At 43.4% G+C, this 26,036-nt stretch overlaps 1 protein-coding gene across 2 annotated transcripts; it reads left to right on the top strand.

Moving 5' to 3' along the window:
- On the top strand, positions 1-24,965 carry MTHFS (methenyltetrahydrofolate synthetase). Of its 2 annotated transcripts, none has more exons than XM_068203755.1 (3): positions 1-215; positions 4,919-5,183; positions 12,630-12,751. In XM_068203755.1, the coding sequence occupies exons 1-3, from the start codon at positions 75-77 to the stop codon at positions 12,734-12,736; spliced, it is 513 nt and encodes a 170-aa protein (XP_068059856.1). In that variant the 5' UTR covers positions 1-74; the 3' UTR covers positions 12,737-12,751. The 2 variants fall into 2 exon arrangements, with proteins under 2 accessions (XP_068059856.1, XP_068059855.1); XM_068203754.1 differs by lacking the exon at positions 12,630-12,751 and adding an exon at positions 23,662-24,965 and having other exon boundaries at positions 11-215.
- Positions 24,966-26,036: the final 1,071 nt, after the last annotated feature.

Genomic DNA, 26,036 nt, shown 5'->3' with positions numbered 1-26,036 from the left:
GGCGAGCGGGCGGTCCCGGGCCGCCCCCGCGGCCCTGCCCGGCTCCGCCGCGGGCCCGCCCGGCGCACTGCCGCATGGAGCGGGCCGGGGACGGCGGCGCGATGGCGGCGGCGCTGAGGGCGGCCAAGCGGCAGCTGCGGGCGGAGCTGCGGCAGCGCCTGCGGGCGCTCGGCGCGGCCGAGAAGCAGCGCCAGTCCCGCCTGCTCGGGCGCAAGGTGGGTGCGGACACCCGGGCACGGCCAGGGCCGGGCCCGGCTCGCCGGGAAGCCCGGCCGGGACTTTCCAGGCCCCGCCGGTGATCGAAACCCTGACTCAGGGGCCCTTCCGCCGAGCGGGGGTGAGCTCCGCCTCGGAACCTTCCCTTGTCCCTTCCTCGGCAGCGCCGGGGAGCGGGGCCGGTGACGCCGGAATGACAGGAACTGCTGGTGGCACCGGCTAAAGCGGGGCTGCTGGGGACACTTCACCCTGGAGCGGTGGTCACACATCGGCCCTGGGTGCTGGGGACACTTCACCCTGGAGCGGTGGTCACACATCGGCCCTGGGTGCTGGGGACACTTCACCCTGGAGCGGTGGTCACACCTCAGCCCTGGGTGCTGGGGACACTTCACCCTGGAGCGGTGGTCACACATCGGCCCTGGGTGCTGGGGACACTTCACCCTGGAGCGGTGGTCACACCTCAGCCCTGGGTGCTGGGGACACTTCACCATGGAGCGGTGGTCACACATCGGCCCTGGGTGCTGGGGACACTTCCCCATGGAGCGGTGGTCACACATCGGCCCTGGGTGCTGGGGACACTTCCCCATGGAGCGGTGGTCACACATCAGCCCTGGGTGCTGGGGACACTTCCCCATGGAGCAGTGGTCACACCTCAGCCCTGGGTGCTGGGGACACTTCTCCATGGAGCGGTGGTCACACCTCAGCCCTGGCTGCTGGGGACACTTCACCCTGGAGCGGTGGTCACACATCGGCCCTGGGTGTTGGGGACACTTCCCCATGGAGCAGTGGTCACACCTCAGCCCTGGCTGCTGGGGACACTTCACCATGTAGCGGTGGTCACACCTCAGCCCTGGGTGCTGGGGACACTTCACCCTGGAGCGGTGGTCACACCTCAGCCCTGGGTGCTGGGGACACTTCACCCTGGAGCGGTGGTCACACATCGGCCCTGGGTGCTGGGGACACTTCACCCTGGAGCAGTGGTCACACATCGGCCCTGGGTGCTGGGGACACTTCACCCTGGAGCGGTGGTCACACATCGGCCCTGGGTGCTGGGGACACTTCACCCTGGAGCAGTGGTCACACATCGGCCCTGGGTGCTGGGGACGCTTCCCCATGGAGCGGTGGTCACACCTCAGCCCTGGGTGTTGGGGACACTTCCCCATGGAGCGGTGGTCACACATCGGCCCTGGGTGCTGGGGACGCTTCCCCATGGAGCGGTGGTCACACCTCAGCCCTGGCTGCTGGGGACACTTCCCCATGGAGCGGTGGTCACACATCGGCCCTGGGTGCTGGGGACACTTCTCCATGGAGCGGTGGTCACACATCGGCCCTGGGTGCTGGGGACACTTCACCCTGGAGCGGTGGTCACACATCGGCCCTGGGTGCTGGGGACACTTCTCCATGGAGCGGTGGTCACACCTCAGCCCTGGGTGCTGGGGACACTTCCCCATGGAGCGGTGGTCACACATCAGCCCTGGGTGCTGGGGACACTTCACCCTGGAGCGGTGGTCACACATCGGCCCTGGGTGCTGGGGACACTTCACCCTGGAGCGGTGGTCACACATCAGCCCTAGAGTGGCATGGTGGTCACTTCTCCCATGGGTGGTCACACTTCACCCGTGGATTTTCGGGACAATGGGGGTAGACTGCCACATGCCCCAGGAGTGGCTCCTTGAGGGTGGTGGCAGGTGTTTATCTCAGACATTTCACACCAGCCTGGCTCTGGCCATACATATAAAGCCCAGCCACTGGCCTCTTGTTTTACGTGCTGTCATCTCCCTTCTGTATCTTCCAGCAGTGTTTTTTCCACACAATTTTATTTCTAATATAATTTTTACACTCTAAAAGATATCAGGCAGGGTTTGCCTAACTGGTATCCTAGCACAGAGTGATATGGGTATGTACTTTTGAAATGTCCTGTTTGTGTTTGGATTACACAGTTTTTATATAGATGTATTTTATCATTTTAATAAACATAATAAAATTTTATTTTGCAGTCACTGCATGTAATGGAGCACAGTCCTCATTTTTTTTGCAGCACCAGCGGGTACTTCTAGATGATCTACATTTATATGGTTATTTTCCTGCCAGAGGCTCTCAAATCATTTTATAGACTTCATTTACTACTAATGTGTAGCCACTTCATGAGTGGGATGTGGCAGCACAGAAACTTTAAATTGTAGGAAGTTTTAACTGGAATTTACATAACCTTTTTTTTCCTTGGGAATGCTTTTTAAAAATATATCTATATGCAGTGTCCTACACTTATGATAATGCATTTTAGTAATCAAATATCCTAGACTTAAATCTCTTGAATTTTAGCAAATACTAGCATGCATGCCCTTCAGAAATTCAGAGTCCTCAGCCAACTTTTAAGCACCTAGCCCATGTAGTACTGAATTTTTAGGAGCCCTCAGCCTTTGTCTAACTGCTGCTGATAAACACAGCAACACAGCACTCGTTTCTTCTAGTGAGACCACTCTAAAAGATGCAGCCTTTGTTTTGCTTAAAAGAAGGCATCAGGAAATATGACATAAATTGATATTATCTTGCCATTTTCTTAATCTGACACAAATTGAAAATCTTGAGCTTGCTTGAGACAGAGTGGCTCTATGCAAGTGGCAGAAAGTAGATTTGGCTTCCTTGTGGGGGGTGGCTGATACAGCAGGCACAGAGAAATTTTGGAACAGGCTAAGAAAATATTTGGAATGATATAAGGCCAAAAATGTAGCTTTGTAACATACATCAATGCTTGTAGCTAATAAAAGTGAGCAGGTTATTTTTATAACACCTGAGTAATATTTTTAGTGGAAAAATCTCATTTCAAAATAATCTTTAAATTCAAAATGAAATAGCTTCACAGGCTGACCTAGCCACCAGTATTTAATTAGTTTCTGGATGATTATTCTTTTTTAATGCTTATGTTCATGATTAAAGTCATGCTATTTGCGTGCTCTGATTCTGAAAAATTTGCCATCAGCTGATGAACAAAGGACAGATAATATTTGTTAAGTGTAGAAATTTTTTCAGTTTTCTCAGAAATTGAGCATCAACACAATTCTGAGAACATCTGAATTTCTGTCTCCCTGCTGACATGTGGGTTCACATCTTAACCTCATTTTTGTTCCTATACAGCCTAATTAATGTGTTACTGGATACATCAGAGCAGATGGGACCTCTGTGGTGCCCACAGCACACAGCCCTTGTCTGAAAGTGGCTCAGTTTCTCAGTTTCTCTCTTCACCAAAGCCATGAGAGGTTTTGGCTCTGGAGGCCCTCAACATGAGCCACAGCTGTTTTCTCGAGTCTGCAGTTGGACTAAATAGTCTGCTTTTTGCAGCAAAAGCAACCATGGAAATTTTGTTGCTTAAGAGCTTAATCCTGTGGAAAAATCCATGTGTAGGGTTAGGCAGATAGAAAAGGAAATAAAATATGGTTTGGAATTGTTAAGATGTTTCTGTGGCCAAGCAACACATACACCATCATTTAGTCTGGAGCCTTTCTCTTTTTTTCCATTACAAAATTACATCTGTCTTCTGAGTATTTCACCTGGCTTTTTAACTGCTGTGATGGAAAGAAAATAGAAAATATAGTGGGAACCATATCTTGTCTCAGATGTGGACATTTGTGTTTCAAAACAAGGCCAGGGCAAAGGCTAAAGCTCATAAGAGTGAGTTACCCTGCAGTTGTAGAAATACTGAGCAGGGCATCTGGTGATCTCTGTTCTGTAGAGAGTTTCTCAATTGTTTGATATTTTAAAAAGATTTTGTCCAAGTGTGTAGAATAAATCACATTTAAATTAGTAGGGACACATTTATATTGTTTTGTCCAGATGTAAGTGACAAAATATAATGTGCTAGAGAATGAGAAGACAAGCTTTTTAAAGCCTCCTTTCAAATTTTAATGTGGAATTCAGTCTAGAATGGGCAGAGACAAGTGAGGTATGAGTCTGCTAACACTTTTTCACCTTATAAGCATTTTTTATTTTCCCTCCTATATTCAGCCTTTTATAAGCCCAGCACAGAGTTTCATGAAAAGCAAAAAATGGCAAGTCCATCTTTCCTTCAAGCTTTGAAAAATATGCAGTAATAAGATAGCCTCTTAGAAGCAGGTGATGTTTGAAGTCATGTATCTCATCCTGCTGGAGGGAAGACATTCAGGTTAACAAAAGAAAGAGGGGCCTGTTCTTGGAAGACTTTGTGCTCTGCAGTCATCTGCTCTGGTGCTGATTTTCCTTTGAGTTATTATCATTGAGGCGCTTCCTGTTCTGCCAGGCCCAGATGAGAGGTGCAGTCTGTAAAAAGGATGGAAGGAAAGGAATGCTAAACCCTCATGGCTTGCATAAGCTGTTAGTTCTGGCCTGCTGTATCCTTCTGCAGTGATGTTGGGCATTTGAGGATGTCTGCACTGTATGGTGCAGATCTTTAGGGGATTGGAAGATTGTCTGCAAAATTGTTTTTTGCTGGCCCAAACTTGTGTTGTAGTGTTTAGTTCACTAGGTGCAAAAATTTGCCTATTTTGATTTTGCTGATGGTAGAAATGTTGGAGTAGGCAACAAAGTCAGTTTATTCTGTTTACGATCCATCAAAATTTGTATCTCTATCCCTTTCAATGAATATTTTGCTCCAGTTTTGTATTAAATGAAAGTAAGTTGATCTTTCCAAAAACTTTTCATAAACCAGTTGTGTCAATTTCCCATGTAGGTGATTGACCATCCCAAGTACCAAGAATCCAAAAGAATTGCAATCTTCCTGAGCATGCCAGATGAAGTCCAGACAGAAGAAATCATTAAGGACATTTTTAAGCAAGGCAAGGAGTGTTTCATCCCCCGTTACAAACCTCAGAGCAATCACATGGACATGCTGAAGTTATCATCTGCTGAAGACATTTCTTCACTTGCTTTGACATCCTGGAATATTCTTCAGCCCAGTGATGATGACATTGCAAGAGAGGAAGCTCTTGCTGGTGGTGAGTATTTTCTTGCTGCATCATGGGATTGTTGAGCAGGAGTAGCCTGGAGGCCAGTAGGAAATACTTTGATAGCAAGAATGAAATTAAATGTTACACCTTGTTTTTATACATTGTAGAGAGATGCTCCTTTCTCTTGCCTGTTTTTCTCTACCCTGTGCCACCCCAATAACATGCCAACAGAGCAGGAACACAACTGCACTGATCCAGCTGAAAGAAAACTCAGCCCTCCACATAAATCATCTTTTTTGGTCAGATCCATGAACATCCTCAGCACAGTCTCAGCCAGCATCATGTGGAGGCTTGTAAAGCAAAGAGGGGCTTGCTGGGGGTAGCTTAAGCTGTCACTGAAAGTCACAGGGATTCACAGGTTTAGAATGTACCCTGAGAACTTTGGTTTATGCTGCCTGAAAGGTTGGGAGCTTCTCAGGTGATGTGAGAATTTTCTGAAATCTTTGATCCTGCAAATTGTGTTGCATGGATGAATCACAGTGCTGATACGGAGCCTGCCCTTGTAGAACAGCTCTCTGGACTGAGACCTTAGACTGAAAATAAAAGGAATTGCTTGGCCTGCAGTCTTTTCTAGCATCATTCTCTCACATTTTTATTTTGGCCTTATAATGCAGTCTCAGACATTGGATTCTTCATAGGGTTGAGAAGGTACAAGTTAAGATCAAACTTGTGTGTGTATGTTTTGATCCCCAAATAATCTCTACCTTAACCTAAAATTCTCCAACTCCTACTTGTAAACTAAGCTTGCTTTTTGTGTATTTGCGTTCATTATTTGCATTCTTTTTGTAAACACTTTAATGTCTTCTTGAAATATCTGCAGAAATGCTTAATCTTATAAATGGAAAACTCATATTGAACTCATGCTTTAAACCTCAGCCTGGGAAGATTTTCTCCAGGTTGAAATTCACCATGCAGACAGCTCCCACACCTCACACACTTGCCAGCTTTTTAGTGCTTGATAAAGGAGCATAGCATTTCTGTGACTCTGTTTGATTGAACTTGGGCTTGTATTTGCTTTGGGACGTCAATGTACTTTTCCAGAACGCTTCACCATGTTTGTTTCTCTTTTATTTTCGGTCATTACCTCTTTCCTAATTCAGAATCCTTTCTGTGTCTGCATTGTAGCTAGCAAGGGATTTCACTGCTTCATACAATCATCTTCTTTACATTTAATATTTAGCACTATTTGATGTTTTTCTAATGCTTGTCAAAAAATTGTGTATATTGGTGGGATTTAGGGACTTTTGAAGGTAACCTAAAAAATATCCAGTGTTCTGTTGACTGAGCTTAGTTCAGGCACTCTGGAGAAGCTTTTGTACTATTGGTGAACTGCTGAATTTAGCAAGTCTGTTGTAGAAGTCACAGAGTAAACACACAATTTGAGGTATGATGGGAGCAAGGACTTCCAGGTATAGAGTGCATTGAGATGTACCTGGGTGCCAGACAGTGAAATGGGGAGGGCAGGAACACACTTTGGTACCTGGCTAGTTCTGGAACTGCTGCTTCCTTCTCTGCACCAGGCTATGGGCAGAGAGCAATGCCAGAAAAGCTCCTGTGCTCTGCAGAGAGGTGCCAAGAGACCAGCTGTAAGAACTGATGTATGTTCATGTCAGACTTGTTCTGCCTAAAACTCAATATTAGTCTGTTTGCACTGTTTGTACAGTAATTTTGGAATAATGCCATTTGGATTGGGAGTCAAACCTCGGTCCTTTATCCTAGAACAGTTTTTGTAAATTAGAGAATTAGTTTAGTTTTTTTCCACTGTTGCAGCATCAGACACACACTACTAATTTGTCCCCACAGAAACACACACTTAATATCAGTATGTCTTTATATTCATTTTGCTATATTTTTGTCACCTATTATATTTTTTGAACTTTGGTACATTTGCAAGAATGCTAATTGCCTTGCTGCTACATCCATCCTCCATTGTTGGAATGATGCATGTATGGCACATTTATCTCAGAGATGTTATCAAATACTTTGGTGATCTGAGGCATTTACATTGTTATAAGGAGATAACATGGTGTTACATTAGTAATGTTCCCATGGCTGGCATAAATTACTATGTCATTTCCAAGAAATAGCCTGCAGGTACATAAATAAGCCATGTCATTTTTGAGTGTATTCATTTTGCATGACAAAAAGCTTAAATTCACACTGTCCTTAAGACTTCAGGCATAGCTACTGTTAAGAATAGCTCAAATATAAGACTAGGTATAGTTTTTGCATAGAGTTTCCCAGTCTTTGGTAGCACTCATGGGCAGTGCTGAATAGACACAAGCCCTCCTTTTGGAGATGATCCTTTTTTCTCTTGGACCAGGGTTGACCTCTTTTCATCTTGGCAGTAGTCACATCACACCATCTTGGCATAAACAAAGATCACTGCTTTTGTGGTATGTGAAAGTCTGTCATCTACCATGTGTGGGTGACTTATTGGCATGTGAAAATTTGCTTTTGTTAGACTATATGGACACAATAACAGAAAGAACAAAGATGGAAGTAGTTCAGATATTTTGGAGTAGGGGTGTGTGTAGGTGCATGACTTGGTTCGTTTCCAGCTGTATCTATTGAAAAGACTTAGGCAACTTCTGGGGCAAGCCAGTGGTACATTTTCCTAATAAGTACCAATTCCCATTTTTATCCTTGCCCATCAGCAGTATAAATGTGCACTGGTACTGGGTTTTGCCCAGGGTAATACTGCTGATGAAAGTCCAGGCAGGTTGCAGTATTTGTTTACAGAAGTGTAGAAACCTTGCACAACTTTGGAAGGATTAAATCAGATAAAATTGTACTCTGTGTTTGCTTTTTATCAGTACTCCTACAGAAATTTAAAGAACATTTTGCCAGCAGCTTCATTTTCAGTGTGGTTTAGGGAGGTGGTGTGATTCACCGAGCTGGACATGGGTTTCTTCATTTGTAATGTTATTTATTATTACCTAGACCCTCTCTGAGAACTATGAGGGAAAAAGCTGTTATTCCTCTGAAAAAGAGATTATTCTTACTGGGATATTAAAAAAAAAAAAAAAAGGCTAAGTTGAGTGTTTCCATATGGTAAAATTCTTGGAGGCTTCTTTGAAGGGAGGCATGTGGCCAGGGATCTCAGCTGGAAGACTTGGACCTGAGCAAATATGCTTAAGTTTTCATAACTTAACTACTGCCTGGTAGCTGAAGATGTGCAATAAATTATAAACAGCTTTTCTAACAATCACCTGCATGGTGGAGAGAAGAGGGTTTGGCCTAAATAGTTTTCTTGGCCAACAAATGAAGTGTTATTAGAAATGATGGCTCTAAACTTGCTTACTCTAATGGATTGGGATGTGCTTTTCTAAGAAATGCAAGAAATGGGATTATGTGTGCAGACTTAATTCAGCCTCTTAATCTCTGTCAATTCTGCCCTGGTGTCACAGTGCATTATTGCACAATCCTTGTCCCTCAGGTGTGAATTCCCTCAAAGATGTACCCAGGTGAAATGGTCTGGGCTCTTTCAAAGAGGCAGAAGATGAACTCTGCTTGTTGTTAATGATTGTTCTAATGAGTGTCTGCTCAGTGGTTTGTTTTCTCCCTGCCCAGGTTAGAGCTGCAGGCCTCTTTGCTGTGCATTATTCAAACCTTGGGATGGAGATGGAGATCTGCATTTCTGTATGGGCTCTTCATCACTGCACCATTCAGTGACTTAAAGATACTAAGTGGTATTTGCTGATGGAGAAGCAGCAGCAGAGGCTCAGGATCCTGTTGCAGTCTGAGTTGTGCAGAGGAGCTGCCCCCAGTCAATACAGACTCTTTTGCATGTTTTTCCAACATTAAGTTTTCTTCTGTCTTCCCTCCAAAACAATAATTTCCCAGATTTGTCTCAGCCTTGAACTAAACCTCTTTTTTAAGCTTTAATTTCTCTACCACTATAATGTCACTTTCCTTCCTTCTGCTCTTTGCTCGGCTTCTCTGAAACTCCCTCCTCAAGTGTCCTTCTCTGGCCTTTCTCACTGTATTCCCCACTTCCTCCTGCTCTCAGTCCCAGCCTGTCATTTCAGGGACAGCTGGGCCAGCATAAATAGCTTGTCCCTGCCAAAAGGGAGGAGATCATGTGTTTTGTCTTCTTTCACTTGTCTGCTTCCAGACATACAAGATTCTCCGTCCCAGTTTACTCATTTTCTTCCCCACTGTGCTGGCTTCCCTCTCTTTTGCCTTGCCTTAGAAAAATTTGTTTTATAGTACTTTCCCCACTAAATATTACAAAAGACATAGTTTTATGATTGTTTCTTTTGGGCAGTGCCTAATTAAATAAGCTGCTGCCTTTTCTCCTCCTCTTGGTCCCCACCTGTCCTCTCCTGTGCCAGCACAGATGTCCCTGCATCCACGTTGGGACCTATACTGGGAAACCAGTCTTGGTTAGGAGTAACCCAGCACCAGCAGAAGTCTCTTCTCAGACAGAACCACCGCACAAGTTTGGACTGATGCAATTGAAGGAAGCTGATGGTGAGGGGTTGTGAAAATGAGTGCCATGCCAAAAAAAGTCTCAGTGAAACTTCAGTCATCATTTCCTTCTATGTTTCAGTTCCCAGTCTTGCCCCAGACAGCAGGAATAGCAGCAGTCAGTGAAATGAAAGTCCTTTGGAGTCCTCAGAGCTGAGATGGGTCTGGCAGGAAAAGCTGAGCCTACAGCTCCATTGCTCCATCTGTGCACCAATACTGGCTTAAGCAGTTTTCCCTCCTTGTGGTTTCAGCCTATTCCTGCATCTCTCTGGTGAGCTGGATCAATCTGCTGCTCTGGGTGAAGATTATTTCCCTCCTTTTCCCTCTCCTGTTTTTGTTGGGATTTTGCCAGGATGGAGGGAATGTTTCCTGTGGCACAGGTTCCTAGAGAGAGTCGTGGGGCCACCCATGCAGGTGTGACTCCAGTAGTGATACTGGGAGGGGGCATCTTCAGAGAGCCCCAGAGCTCACCCTGACACAGCTCTCATAGGCCTGTGCCTATGGCAGCTTTTCACACATCTGCAGCATTGCATAAACCTGGCTCAAATGGGTTTGAACAGTGCTAAAGCCACATCATCACCAGTGACGGTGCTACAAGCAAGATTTCAAGTTCTTGCTACAAGTCATGGAGCAACCGAGCTTCTCTCCTTTTTCTTTTCTTTTTTTTCCTTTTTCTTTTTTTTTTTTTTTTTTTTTTTTACTAGCCCTGATCATGGAAACCAGTGGACCATTTTGCTGGAATAGAACAAACATAACCCCCTGCCTGTCACCCCACCCCCATCTCAGTTTGGCATAAGTACCCAAGCTGAAAAATGTCAGCATTTGACAATATAGCATCTTATATGTAATGAGGAATGCTGAATTATCTGCTACTACTCAACTACAGCATAATGCATTTTTGCTTTAAGAAATGAATGTATTAAGAACTTGAGTTGTATTTTGTAATTTAGTTTGGAGACTTCTGGCATTTTCAGCAGCGAAAACTTTGGTGGCCTACTGATCACAGCATTTGTGTTGTAACTTCAAGATAATTAGTGAAATATTAACTAGATAAGCATGTTTTCAATGACAGTAAAAAATTCATTAATAATAAAAAGAAAATATCCGAATTTGAAATAAAATAAGGAAGTACTAACATATGTCTAGCAGCAACTTCTTTTCAGCCTTGTTTTCGTATAACCTTTTGAATGTTGGCTTTTAAGGTTAAGGTAGTTTTATCTTTCTGCCCTTTTAACTTCCAGAACACTGTGAGACTTGCTGTAGCATAAATTACAACAACCTGCTGGTAGCAGAAACAGACAGGGACAGCTTACCCGTGTGGTGGCATTTAGTTTATAAGGGTTTATGCCAGGGAACATGATTCTCTAGCAAGGAAACTGCTGCCTACCTCTAGGCTACAGTTCCAAACCTCGAGTAGTTTGAAATTATTCCTGAGTGACCATTAACCCTATTTGAAACTTTGCCATTGGGATTTGCCCTGCAGAAGCATTTTTGTCTGCAGAAACTCTTTTTCACCTGTCTTTAAATTCCTGCTATTTATTCATGCATTCAAAGATTCTGCATTTGCTGCCAGGACTGATGGCCTTGTGATGCCATCAGTATTCTTAGTTATTCCAAATTTTAGCAGAGTTCTTGAGAAGTGTGACTGAATTGATGGCAGCACAGTCTTAAGCGGAATAGGTTTGACTTAAAACTGCAAAATAAAATGGGATTTAAAAAAGGATAATGGGTTCCTCCCCCATCCCCCCAAAAAACATGCACCAGAAGTGAGAGGATTTTGAAAGATGAGGTACATTAGAGTTTAGAAATAAAAAATACTTGTGAATAGAAAATGCTGTGGCTTGAAGCATAGGGAAGGTCTATTATCCTACTTCAGCTGTCCATGAAGGCATAATGGAACCATACAAAATGATGCTAATCATTCTGAAAAAAGATATGTAGTAAACAATGCTCAAAGGTAACTGGGAATATTTAAATGAGCTATATGCAGATAGGAATGTATCAATAATAAATGAAATATGGGTACATGAAAAGCAGAGATGTTAAATGTTTCTGCTTAGGGAAAAAAAAAACCCCAAAAAAATACTCTAAACAAGATTGTAAAGTGATTGAAGGTACTATTAGATTTTCTTTTCCTCTGGGAGACTTGATTAAAACTTGCAGTACAAAATATGTCAAGGGACAGATTATAATTTAAAATCTTTTTACACTGGTCATAAAAAGAAAACCTGTGAGCATGGCACAATACAAAATTGAAAATCGAGGCTTAGCTGCTAATGTAATTTATTTTTTAATGAAATGATTTAAAGTTTGGAATGAACTTCTGTTTGGAGACAATGATCCATAGTATTTTTGATATGCAAAAGAAGAACAAAATTCAGTGCAAATGAGGCATTAACATTCTGGTCATGAATCCTGCTGTGGAGAGAGGATCCTTCCCCTCGCAGTGCAGGATCTGGACATGCAATACTGCATCACATGTATGACAAGAGTCAGGAAATCTCACAACTTGGAGCTGTGCCACAATAACCGAAGGATCTTCCTACCTTTGCAGCTGCAGTCCCCAGATGATCACCTTACAAACAGGTTCTGGTTTCTCTTTCCAGCAGGCATTTGGAGCATTCCTCTAAGCATCTGATTTTATTTGTATTAAGCCCTTGGCTCTGCTGCCTTCTGACAGCTGTGAGTTGTACTGGTTAGTTAGTTGTAATGTGAAATATTATGTTCCTTATTACGTTAATATTATATTATGCTCCTGCAACATGTGAAATATTATGTTCCTTGTATTCATTTTAAATTTGTTGCTTTCAGTTCAAGGGATATTTCATTTTTCTATGATGAGAAGTAAATAAGGATGTTTGAGTCACATTCTTTTTATTATTCATTGTTTAGTTACACCTGTACTGTGAATACTATTGCATTCTTTTCTATCAAACTTTGACTGTTTTATTTTTCTTGTAGTGAAGCTTTTCTGTAGGAGTTCCAGCTATTGCTCTTTCAACATTTACAATCTCTCTGATGTTATTCTGGAAAAAAGATGCCTGAGAGAAAATTTTATGCCCAGGTAAAGAAATACTGTAAAATGCATATACTGGCACTGGAGATGTTAATTTTTTCTGTATATACCATAGCACTGCTTCTCAGATCAGCTCACTGGGCAGATCTCTTACTGGTCTCCACACCAGTATTCCACAATGACACATCATTACAAAAGGCCCTGTTCCACTAGTAAAGATTTATAAAATAATTTTGTATTATTCCATCTAACTTGTTCCTTAGCAGGTAGACCTAGGAAAATGCTTTCTTGGAAAGAAAAAAATTCAGGTGATAGCAAGTTTTCCTCAGGGTTTTTCTGCATGCCACCCTTCAGCTGAAAGATGTGTGACTCCATCCTGGCTCTGGGGTTACTCTCCCCTGGAGCTGGTCTCAGCCCTTCCCTTGAGGTCTGCACCAGCTTCCAGAACTCTCTGAAACAGCTCAATAATCAACACTTAATTTGCTAAGTGAAGGCAAACACTTTTACCTGAGTTTCTCCCAGTGCTTCTGTTCAGAAACAGGTATGACACAATGCAGAGACTTTTTTTTCAGGTTTTTAAAAAAATGCTCTGAAATGCAAAATGTCATGTGTTTATATGGTGTTGCTTTGTAATGCCCTTTGGTGTCCTTATGTCCTGGATCTCCCTTGTGCAGACTAAACCATGGGCACCACATGGTTTAATTTAATACCACCCATGCCAGGGTGTCCTGCAGTGAACCTGAAAGGCTGAGAGCTCTGGAACACTACAGCTTTTTGCTTCCATAAAGATCATTAAGGTTTAAAAGACTGTTTTTCCTTGTAATCATCTTAAGTGTCATATCCACATTTGCGTTCTTGCAGAAAACTCATCAAAACAACTGAAAAGATTACTTCTCCTGTAATCAATTAAAGTTTGAAGAGATGTGAAAGCAGCATGGGCAGGGGCCTTCAAGTCCCTGCAAGTGACTCTCAAGGGTTTTTTTTCAAAGGGCTAATTTTGCTCCAGTGAGTATGAACAGTAACATTGTCATTTTTTTTTCATACAGTTTCCTAGAGACAGGAGTCTTTGAAAAGTAGATAAGAGGTGAAATTCATTTCTGGAGTGTGGCAGGAGTCTGTTCAACTCACGCAGGGGAAATGCCAATGTGCAAGTATCTCTGGCTGCAGTAATTATCCAAACAGACATTTTTGTCTCCCTTTATTTTCACGTTTTGGAAGGGAAGACCAGTGCTAAGCTCATCTCTGTGCACACCCTCTGGGGAACAGGAGAGGAAGCTTTTCCCTGCTGCCCACCTGTGTGGGGAATGTGGGTTGAAGATGTGGTTTGGTGAGAAGCTGAGCCCTCCTTGCAGCTGCCTGGTGCCAGCGGGGACAGTCCTGCTGCCTCTTCCTTGGGCCCAGCTCTGTGCTCCCCTCACCCCCTCATCCCAGGTAGCATCTCTGATACTTTCTGCTGAGCAGATTCTGCTCATGAATCTGGCAGAAATTTGTGACTTTTTTTCCCTTTCTTTTTCCTAGGATTGGTGTACTGCCAGCTTAGTGGGCTATTAAATCAGGTCAGCACTTTTCCAGCTACAAAAGATTTGTTTTTCTGGCACAGTTAATCCCTGCTGGTTTTGCTGAGATTCAAAACATGCAGTTACTCCCCTGGATGGTGGGAAACTCCTTGGACTGGCCCAGAGCCGGAGACTCTGGAGCTGGAGAGCTTCAAGGAGCTGGAGACTCATGCTGCTGTTTCATGGTGTAAGGATAGCTCTGGATCTTCATGTTTGCTGTCATGCTGAACTCAGTCCCTGCTTGGGCTGGCTGTTGTGCATGTGAGATCGGAATGAGTTTTTGGGATGTAGATGAGGGCAGATTCCTGTCCAGGACTGACATGAAGCCTTTTGCCGGCAGGTGTCAGCATTCCATTCATTTGCCATGGAGCATGGGTGTCATTTCAGCTGCTTTCCTATAATTAAAATCTCATCCAGGCATTGCTCTCTCACACACAGGAGAGCAAATGCTCCAGCCTAATTTCCCATAAAAATTGGGAATTGAAGTGAGGGAGGGATAGGATTCCAGGGAGAACCGGATTTTTTAAACTGTGCAAGCTTAAAAAGATAAAAGAAAATCTTGTGATAGAAGAAGCAGGATTTCTCAGCTGTTGTGGTGTTAACACATTTGACAGCAACTGTGAGGGTGCCATCACCTCCCAGCCAGCTGACTGTGCATGTACAATAAACCCTGCCTGTAAGCAGCCTGATATTCCCATCAAGTGGTGTCACTCCTTACAGGAGCCAGGTTTTCCACTGACTTGGAAGTTGTTGTCTCACCTTTTTAAATTTCATGAGTAATTCTGTGTATTTTATGATAGGCTATCTGCTGAGTGAGTCAAAGGGTATCGGAAATATTGATAGTTGATGCATAAAGTATTGAAAAAACCCCAGATGATTCACCTCTGTCTTATTTTGACTTAAAAATACCCAGAGAGAAGTATGCAAAAGAGGACCAAGAGTGAAGACATGCACGTGTACCCAGTGGGAGTATTCAAATGAATGCTCAGGCAAACACCATGGAAGTATAGCTGATAAAGAAATTCCCATAAAAACACATAAAGATACACAAGGATCCTTGTATTTTAGGCTGAAGCAGTATTCCCACATAAACAGTTCAAGCATCAATGCCTTGTGAGTTTCTCTAAAGGAGCAAATTTGCAGTCAGCATTTGCTGATTTAACAAGATACTTTGATGTGTTGTAAAGTGGCTCTAATGCCATTTCTCCTCTCTTTGGAATTGCTCCTTGGTACATCTGGTTTCAGAGTATTTTGGTGGTTTAAAATCACAGGAGAATCCAGGTGCAAGCCTTGGAACCAAACATTTTTGATTGCCCATGTTTTCCCAGTCAGACTGTGCTCACATATATGAATATCAGAAACAGATGAAGTCATTTTTCACAGACTGATGACTGGGAAGTCCTAAGCTATTTTTTCCTTTACCCTGAATTTGCAAAGCCAGACATTTTGTGGTTGGCATTGAGTGATCATGTTTTATTTACAGGGCTTACACAGGTTTGATGAATAATAGTGGAAAAGAAAAATACTTCTCAAATTTTCTTTTAGGTGGAACTCTGAAAATGAGACTCTAGTCCCCATCTTACTGTAAGTTAAACCTCAGGGGAAATGAGTGTGATGGTTATAGCCTCACACAGCATTTCCACATTGTGAAAACAGCCAGAAACACAAGTCTTAGCCTTGTACAGTAGCTTCTCTGGTGAAACATGAAAAGGACATTTATCTGTGGAGCAGGAAAAGTTTGTTTGAGCAGGGCTGACAAACTACAGCTGATGTTGTGCAGTCCACTTAGCATGTCAGATGCATTGGCACTAAACCGGCAAGATTTTGGTTTAATTCAAAATCAGAGGTATTTACTTGAGCACTGCTCAGTAGCAGAGGAGCTGATCAAGCAGCTTTATTATTTGTTTTTGAGGTTTAATAACGGGCAAGTGGCTGCCACTCAGTTGTTTTAAACCTTTATGACTGATGGCTATCATGTTACTTCTCTGGGAGGCAGATAAATATTTTATTATGCTGTAGTTCAGCAGGGCAAGTGTGAACTGTGAAGACCAATGTTTCATGCTGACACAAAGCACTGACATGGATGAGTAGACAGATAAACGCTGAGTTGCTCAGTGCTTGTTGTAGATTCTGCTGATGGTTCTATTTTCTGCAAAATATTTTACTGAAGTAATAACAGAAGCTGTCTGTCATGCCAGCAGTGGGGGCGCCGGGATTGCAGGGGAGAGAGTCTGCTTGGCATCTGTATGGCTGTACAAGGTGGGGTATGGGTGTGCAAAATGTTCTTTGGAAGACAAAAGGAGACAGAACCTTCCTAGTGCCTGCGATTCGCATACACAAGAATGAAAATAAAGCAATTACCCCTGGTGCTAAGAGCATTTCTCCCTGGAGGAGCTGAGGTTTTGAGGACTTAATGGTGTGTCCCATAACAGGAGACTGTGGATGGAGCCTGTGAGATTTGGATGTGGTACTTTGACTTTTGATTGCTGTACTGTGAATCTCCTCTGGCTTCTTCTGAAGCAACATCCTGAGCATGGTGGCTGTGATGCCAAGGCTGTGTGTTCAATCCCTTTATGGGCTGCTCACTTAAGAGTTGGACTCAATAATCCTTGTGGGTCCCTTCCAACTCAGAGTTCTCTGTGATTCTGTGACAACAAGTGTTTGTGAATAGGTAGAAAACAGTATGTCCTGCTGAAGTGATGTGGTAGTGCACAATTAAAGGTGTTCTTACAGGGGAAACACCTGGAGGAAAAGCTACTAACTGCAGTTTAAAATGAGCTGGTTTTTTACTCTAATATGAAACACAACTTTTAGTCCTGTTAGGTATCTGTCTGGGATCTTAAGGAGGCTGCTCAAAAGTGAGAACTCGGGGAGAGCTTTTTATGAACAACCAACATGACATATCTACAAGAGAAAAGATTTCATTCTTCTCAAATTCGTGTCAGTAATACAGGATAGTTTTCATGTAGTTCCCAATGTGGGTGCAGAGAGCAGTCAATGGGGCAATGTCAATTTAGAGAAACTGAGGATGTGGTCCTTTATGTTGTAACTTGAGTTTCCAAGAATTCACACTGAGCTTCTGACAATGTATCATGTAAGCAAATAAGAATTATCAATTTAAAGTTTCCTTTCTTTTTAAGGGATTGTATTTGTATTTTAGCAGACTGGCTTGGGTCAAGGCAAGCAATGTTGCTGTTTGTGTCTGCAATCCTCTGAGTTACTGGATGTGCACCTCACCGAGTTTGGATGAATGCCTTTTTTGCAAATGTTTATGAGTTGCAGCAAAGGATAATGTTTTTGTCTCCTTAGGCATATAACGGTGTCTGTCTTCTCCAGGGGTTTGTGGGGGAAAGAGCATGTTTCCTCTGGAAGCAATCCCAGCCTTTTGGGAACCATGCACCTTGGCAGGGTCTGGATCAGGTCTGTAGTGAACAGATCTGGCATTTCCTTTTTTGATCTTACACCAAGAGATGTGTAAGAGCAGAGATACTGTGCTCAAAACCCAGGGCGGGTTTTTTCCAAAGGGCAGAAAACTTTTTATCTGAAAGAAACAGTAAGTGTTGGTAACCTCAGGAGCCATGCTGGGGCACCCAGGATGTTCTAGGAGAAACCATAAAAGGGAAGGGATTTGTTTTGCTGCAGCGTAAATGAAATACTTCTGTGGAGTTGTTTTTTCCCTAGATCTGATGATTAACTCGGACCACAGTGTTAGGTGCTGTGTAAATACAGAACAGGATGGTGATCTGTGCCCTACAGAGCATGTGTTGAAAGCATACACCTACCCAAAAGGCCTAACTGTGCTAATGCTGACAGTAATTAAACTTGCAGTGATGACTCTGTCATTAATTAGAAATTTCTAAGTTATTCCAATTCATTGGCTCACACCCTGCATGTCACCAAGACTGATACTTAGATATTAGGATCAAGTGATGGCGTTATTTTTTTCCTCTTTGCCAGGGTAGCAGATTTGGGGCAGCAGATGGTTACTGCATTCTTTTTGTTCTGTAAAGTAAGGTTTTCCTGAAACAGGGTTTGCCTTTTAATCCATTGTGGTCTTTGCTAGGTCAGAAAAAAACCAAAGTAAGTTTTCATTCCTTGTAATCAACAGCTTTCAATTACTCATGAGCTCAGCAGAGGTTTTGCACAGATCTGACATTATTTATGGTGTGCACAGCAACATGAACACTCTCTCCTTTAAACAGAAAGCTGTTCTTGGCCTGGTTCTTCTGCTCCTGCACCTTATGAAATCATTTACATCTGAGCAAAGCACGAGAGAGGTGCGTGTGGAGCAAAACCAACCACTGGAAAACTCATTCTTGCCTGAGGTACCAGATTGTGAAGATCCAGCCATCCTTGTGGTGATGGAGTAAACAATGTACAAACTTCTGTGCTTCAGGGGGAGCTCAAACTGCACAGCTGCTGCCGTGAGGAGCAGCAGCAGTGACACGGAGCTGATCGCTGTTGACCTCTTGTAGGCTCAGACAGCATCTGTGCTGTGAGCATGGCTCGTGTGAACACATTGCTGTTCTTCACAGGCACACAGGAGTTGCTGCAGCTCAGCCTCTGCCCCATCCTCTGTCCGTGCTTTTGAGGAGAGGATCAAAAGAGTCCTAGCTCCCACTTTGATGGGTCCCAGGTGTTTTGCTGTGCCCACAAAGCAAGTGGCAGCAAGGGATGAGAAGTTGGGATGACAGAGTATTTCAGTTTCAGCTTCCATTAGGACTGTCAAGCTGTGCAGGGGGAGATGAATGACCCCACACAGCGGGTGACAACAGGCTGGTGGAGCCCCTTCGAACCTGGGAGGAGAGAGCCATGCTGGCTGCTCCTTCTGAGGGCAGAACAAGTCCCCAGCAGTCGTTACATGACCTGTATCTGTGCAGTTTGATGGACCCTTCTATAATTAACCATTGTCAAGAACACTTCTGAAAATGCCGGCTAGCATTTCAAATAGGAACATCGGATTAAGGAGAAGCGAGGTAATGAGGTGCAAGGAGAAAATCCTTCCCTGGGGAACAAATCAAACCTGATACCATCATGAAAGGTAATGAGAAATGCACTGCCAAACTGAGGTTCACTGTGGCTGCCTAGAGGAAATGAAACCGTGTACTCTTATTTAAAACACTCGGAGGGGATGCTAACGCTTTGGTCTGCTGGCTGTGTCAGGGCATGTGCAGCTTGCACACCTGCCTCTTGAATGTAGTTTTGCCACACATTTCTTGAGTCCTTGGGCCAGTCATTTCACTTCTCTGTAACATAAGGTATGTCCACATCATTGTAAAGGTGTCAGTGCAAACAGAGTGTGCCTGTACACCCACAGGACAGGTTCAGAAGCTGTGACTGCATCTACACTGCCAAACAACACAGGGCTAAGTGGCATAGATAAGTCCTGTCCACACTACACAGAACTTGGCCTCTCTTCTTTTGTCTGGAGGAGTCAGACCTGTACCCTTCTGTCTTTACTGCACATGGCAGTCTTGTCCCCTGGAGCAGTCATGGGTGTCACCTGGTCTGGCAGTGCCAGACACTGTGCTGACAATTAAGGTATTGACCACCTGTGATCCTGTAAATCAATTTGTTTTCTGGCTGTGTGCATTTAGCAGTATAAATGAAGGCTGTGTGGCCGTGTCAGCATGGCTGTGTGCCCACACTGATAGATAAGTCAGGGTTATTATTTCACGCATGGTGCGACACAATTGGAGGAGCTGTAGCCACAAGAGCTTATGCCATAGATACACTGAGTATTAGGTGACTGTCATCATAATTACTAACCTTACTGGTATACCCAGTAGCTTAGAGTGTACAAGAACCATGGATATTCTCTACAGGGAAGCTGGAGCAACATGCTGTTGCTTGAGACAGTGTTTTCAGCCTTCAGCAATTTGCAGACCACATGCAAGTTTTCCAGGAGAAGCACAGCTCACCTGTAACAAAACTGTCTTGACTGTGGATGCGCTTTCCTGGGCTCCTGGCATATGGTCACAGGACCCTTGGGACTCCAAGAACCACCAGTTAATGTCTACAGACACGTGGGAGACAGTGGATACTGCAAGGAGATGGGCAGATGTCAAACGTGAGACTTCCCTTAACATGTTTGATGAGGCACTAAAACACCTGATGTGGTGTTTGATTTTCAAGTACCTGCTCTGTCTTTTCAGGGACAAGGATGCCATTCCACACAGTGGGCTGTAAGAGCAAGAGCTGTAGGATGTGAGGACAGAGCAAGCCACACTCCTGAGTGGCAGACAGTAGTCCTGCAGGGCTGGGAGAGCGGGAGAGCATGAGGACCCTATGCCACAAGGGGCATGTTCTTATCCTCAGTTGCCATCCTGTTGATGTACCCTCAGTGCTGATAATAATCTTAAGTGTCTGCAATCTTGGTCTCATCTGTGTGTCACCTCTCTTCCTGTGACAGCTCTTCCCCCACACTGCCACAGAACCACAATAGGTTTTGTTGTTCCCCAAGTTACATGTCAGGGAAACATTTACTCCATGCAGCTTTCTGCCATCCATTCTAGATCCTGATATAGGATTTGGGACTAATGCTGCTTGAGCTGCCCTTGGGCTTCATGCAGGGTTAGTTGTGTCATTTTTTCTTTCAGAAGTCTTGAAAGACATTTTACTTAAATCTTGTGCAGTGTGAGTTGCATGGATATCAGAGAACATGTTGTGAGTCAGAGCAAGGCAAATCAGTATTGCTGTGCTCCACAGAAGAAAAATACAAGAGTAACTATTACAGTATTTACAGCATAATTCTTCATATTGAGATTTGCATAAGCTTGTTTGAGTTCTTCAGCATGAAACCCCCATCATTATAGACAGCCAACTTGTTAAAAGAGTCCCTATTTCTTCAGAGAACCCAGAGGAAAACAGTGCTTTAATACATCTAAATTCACTTGAGGTGCCTGATGCTATCAATTAAACTCCACAGAAAATATATTTCTTCCCTTCACTGTTTTTGCCATTTCCCTTTTTCCTTAGTGTTTCCCCTGACTTGTCTTCTTCATGTCTCAAACACAAATGTAAGGAGAAATGGCACCTTTTTGCTCTGCAGATTTGCCCCCTGTCTGCATTCTTCCTGCCAGCAGCAGACTGCAAATGTTTCCTGCTTTTTGTCTTGAGAGGCACCTGGAGTGAAAACGGCTGAAGCAGACTGTGAGGCAGAGTGTGTTCAGTTCTGTGCATCATGACTGATTGGGAATTACTGGTTTCTGGGCCACCTGAATACTTACACAAGGCTGATGTGAGGCAGGTTGTGGAGAAGATGAGTAGGAATAACCTGGGGAGGATTTGACCTGCAGAATCTATTCCTGACCTTGCTAACAGGGGGGCTGGTTTCTAGGTCCTAGTCCATAGGCTTGGCAGCTGACAAGAGCAAACTGAGGGGATTTGATGTGGTATGTCCAAAATGATGTACATGGTGGTACCATGAAATGGCATTTCTTTTCAGGGAGACCATAATTCTGCCTTTGGGCCTCTTTTTCTCTTTGTTTGCCATTTGCTATTTCACTCATTCCACTGTCCTGTGAGTCAAAAGTTGACTGCAGTGTGGTAAAACACCCTGACTTCTTTTTAGTCCAACCAGTATTATTCTGTGGTCTGTCCTTTGGCTGATTCTCTCCCCTTACTCCCCTGACCTCCACAGAAAAGCTGTGCTTCTTGACTGTACAATGCTGGATTTGCAAGATTGATGTTCTCTAAGCATTTTGCACTGTGTTGACTTGCATATTTTATATCAATGTTCTAATTAAGACATCAGATCATGATGGACGAGTGTTCATGTCAGTGACTCTTCTCTGAACAATGAAGAGTTGAAAGAAATCTCCAGGAGCCTGGGAAATGTGTGCAAATGAGTTGGTTTTATGTGAACTGTTAACATGCTCTTCCAGGCAAAGTTTGGAGTTAATATGTGATCTCAGATGGGATTCCCTCTAAACTGAAAAACTTTTGCTCTGGCTTTTCCAGCACATGCTCCCACACATCTCCTTCAGTGGTGGGCATCATCCCTCAGATGTACTAAAAGCAGCTCAGCCCAAAATGGCAGGAAGGATTAGGTGTGGACATGGAAAAAGCAGAAAAATACCTGGCCAGGTCCAAGCCCTGGTGAAGGAGCAGAGTCTGGCAGAAAAGCTGCTCAAGGCTAATCACTGTTCCTGTAAGAAGGCAGAAGCAGTGGACTGAGACTCTGTATTTTCTTTCTTTCTAGGCTCGTGTCAGCTGTCTTTTAGTCTGTGCTGCCCTTCTCTCCTTAAGTGTCTGTCTGCTACAGCAGCAAGTAATAAAAGACTTTCTTTGCTTTGTGAAAGGAGTAAGTGGGATGTTCCTGGGTTCAGGAGTCAGCACCAGGCCAGTCCAGCTCATTTGTTTGGAGGATGTCTGTGCAAGACTTCTCACACTGAATGTGCCAGCCTTGCAGAAGTGACAGGGATGTGCAGCAGACTCCGTGCCTGGTGGTCACTCCTTGTGGCAGACAGTTCCAGTGATGTGAATCAGCTCCTGAAATAAGTGTGCAGACAAATGTAAATGGAGCTGGCTCCCTGGCATGGTGTCGATTCACATCCCCTGACAGGGCATGGGCAAAGCTAGAGCTCTTGCCTTTTTATCTGGATCTGGTTGGAGGGATCTTCTGTTGGAATTTCACCAGCCAGTCCAGGCCATTAGCAGCTTATGCATCTTCTTCCAGCTTTTTGAGTTCCAATCAAGTGCAATCTGACAAGAATCCTGGAAGGAGGGATATTTAGGGCAGGCAAGCAGAATGTCTGTGTGTGCTGCTGAAACAACAGAGCAAATTGCTGGAGGCCGAGAAAGAAAATCCTTTGGGACAAAAGGAACCTGACATCATGAAGGGACAAGCCTTCAAATCTTCATCTTGATATAAGAGGGCAAATTACCACTTTCAGAATATATTGTATTCAAGGATTTTTGGGTTTGGAAGGTCAAGAGAAGGTTCACGTCATCTTACAGTGGTGTCAAGATGTCTCCTCTCTCTCTCTTACATGTCTTCTTTTCATTCTTTTTTTCTTTTTCTATTTTTGTGTCTGATGTGTAAGTTCATTTGATTTTCTGATTCCTCCTGCATTTAATTTCCCTGAGTTCAGTCTCTGTCTGATTTAGAGTCATAATAATTTGTATTTGGAACTGTGAGGTTAAAATGATTAAATGCATTTGTTAAAATGCAGGGTTTTTCCCCATACAGTTTTTCAAGATCTAATTATTTTTCAGCTGAACTAGTATGCAATTGATAGATGAAAATGTAAATTTACAGGTTTAGTATTCAAAGTATTTTTCATCTGATCAAAGAAAGGGAATCATTTTACAAAACACAAAGCTTGCATTCTTGCAAATATCTGAAGTTTTGTGGTTGCAGTCAAGCCATCAGGAAATCCACAGGGCATCCACTAATGCTTATTTCATTTTTCTGCAGGAGGTCTTGACCTTATCTTCATGCCAGGCCTTGGGTTTGACAAAAAAGGCAACAGATTGGGAAGAGGGAAGGGATATTATGATACCTATCTTGAAAGATGTATGAAACATCCCCGTGGAAAGCCTTACACGATTGCTTTGGCTTTTAGAGAACAGATGTGTGAATCAGTGCCTGTGACAGAAAATGATGTTCCAGTAGATGAAATCCTTTATGAAGACTGCTGAAAGTGTTTTGATACCAACCTACCTGCAGATCATGCAACCAAAAAAGGTGTCACATCCATCAATCATGGTTTTTTCTAATTGTCATGTATGACTTTGGGACCAATAAAATACACTATTTGTATTTGGAGAAAAAAGCCTCCAAAAACAGTGTAACTGTGGTAATAGTAGTGAGGATTATGTTGATTTGCTTCTAATTAGCAAATGTCTGGTGTGAATTCTTATTCTAGAATCAATGCAAACAAGAATGAGTGACACTTTATTACAGTAAGGACCATTTCTTCTAATAATATTTTTGAGGTACAAGCTTCCTGATACTTAACAGTTTTATTATTCTGGTTTAAAGGTGAGCTGTCTAGTAATGACAGTTCTTGATCCATTCTGGAATTAGATACTTGTAATGGTAAAAGTTCTTAGTACTTAAATATTGTGTGCATCCATGAGTAAAACAAGAAATTGATGGAGACATCTTACAGTAAGCTGGGAAAAAATGGTGATGGGAAAAAAAGCCTTAATTAATTTTAGTCTATGCAGTAATTTTAACTGTTTGTTTGGCTCCTTGCAGTTGTCTTAAAATAAAGGGAGCACCTGTTAATAAAAAAAGGTTGATGTCCATAACTTTGGTATGTTCTTTCTTTTATCTGAATACAAGATTGTAATGAAGTCTAAAATGCAGTCAAGGAGTTCTCTATCTTGAGACAGCTCTTTTTTGCTAAAATAATATTCAAAATTACTTTAAGTTCTCTAATTTTGTACATAAGCCATTCATAATGTCCCAAAATACTGTGTGGTGCTGTGTTAAAAAATGAGGGATGCTGAGAATTGCAGAGAGCAGGTTTTATGGGTGGAATAAATTTTTGGGTGGAAGGTTGGTTGTTCTCTGCTTCTCAAGACAATCATGGAAATCTAGAAGAAGTGAGTTTCCTCTGCACACTGTCCTTGTGGTACAAGAACACAATATTTCCAATCAGAATCAATCAAACTGTCTGAGTTTTGTGTTCCTTCTTCAATGCAATCTCACCTTTTTTATGCATATTTAACTCTTCCCTCAATCAATAAATCAGTGTGTTTATTTTCACCAAACTACTCTGTGTCATTATTTAAAAAAATCCATAAATTCTCAAGGACCACCTCCAGAGTGGAAAGACCTTAAGGCTTCCTCAGCATAACTGGTTTTGTGAACAAAACCATGCCTGCAGTACCTGTGAACCTTTTCTTCTCAGAGTGTTTGCATTTAGTATTGTTTCCATTCTGCTACTACAAGAACTATTTAAACCCTCTGGCTCTGGGGTGAACATAAGCTTAGCAGCTGAGGTCTCTCTGGCCTGTGCTCCCTGGTGCTTCTCCATCCTCTGTTAGCCAAGGTCCATCTGGCTGGGATGAAGATCCCTCTGGTGTTGTCCTGCTGGGCATCCCACCCGTGTGTGCAGGAAAGCTGCAGCCTGGGCAGGGCAGCTGGGAGCACTTTGCAATATGGGCTGCTCAGTAAAACAGTGGTGATCAGAGCTGGCCTTCCATCCTTCCTTGTCACGCTGTGTCACCCCTGCAAACAAAAGGGGTGTCCCTGGGTGCACAAAGGGCGGTGCAAACAGAAATTGAGGTGACAGAATTGGTGCTGGTGTTGGAGCGTCCCCCAGGTCCTCTCAGCTCTGACCACTGCCAGCTGTACTGCCTCACATGAGGGAGAGAGAATCCTGCCATTCCAGACCTCTGGGGCATAAAAGTGATGAGAAAATCGGACCTTTTTCTTTAAAATCTCTGTCATGTCTGTATTTTAATCCCTTCTTTACTTCTGAACTTCCATTTGCACATGGAGACCAACAAAACAAAACAATGGGGCAAGTTGTGCGGCAGGCTTGTTTCTGGGTTTGTCTGCAAAGCTGCCTGAGTTCACCTAGCACATTAGGCTCAGCACTGTGCCATATGGCACGGCCTGCCACCAACATCAACAAAGCCACGCTGAAGCCAGTGCTTGTCACAGCAGAAACCTGGAACCTGCATCTGATACATGTTTTAAATGCATATATTAGGTCCAACACTCTGTGGCCCTTTGGCTTAGCTTTTGATCTTGCTGTCTGAACTTTGATTTATTCACTAGAATTAGGGCTGCTTGGCTTGTAGGTATTTCACTAGGGATGATACCAGGTGAACAAC

Source organism: Anomalospiza imberbis, chromosome 13, assembly GCF_031753505.1.
Source record: "Anomalospiza imberbis isolate Cuckoo-Finch-1a 21T00152 chromosome 13, ASM3175350v1, whole genome shotgun sequence".
NCBI lineage: Eukaryota > Metazoa > Chordata > Aves > Passeriformes > Viduidae > Anomalospiza > Anomalospiza imberbis.
Note: the sequence above shows the minus strand (reverse complement) of the source record. Positions and strands in the feature narration are given on the sequence as shown.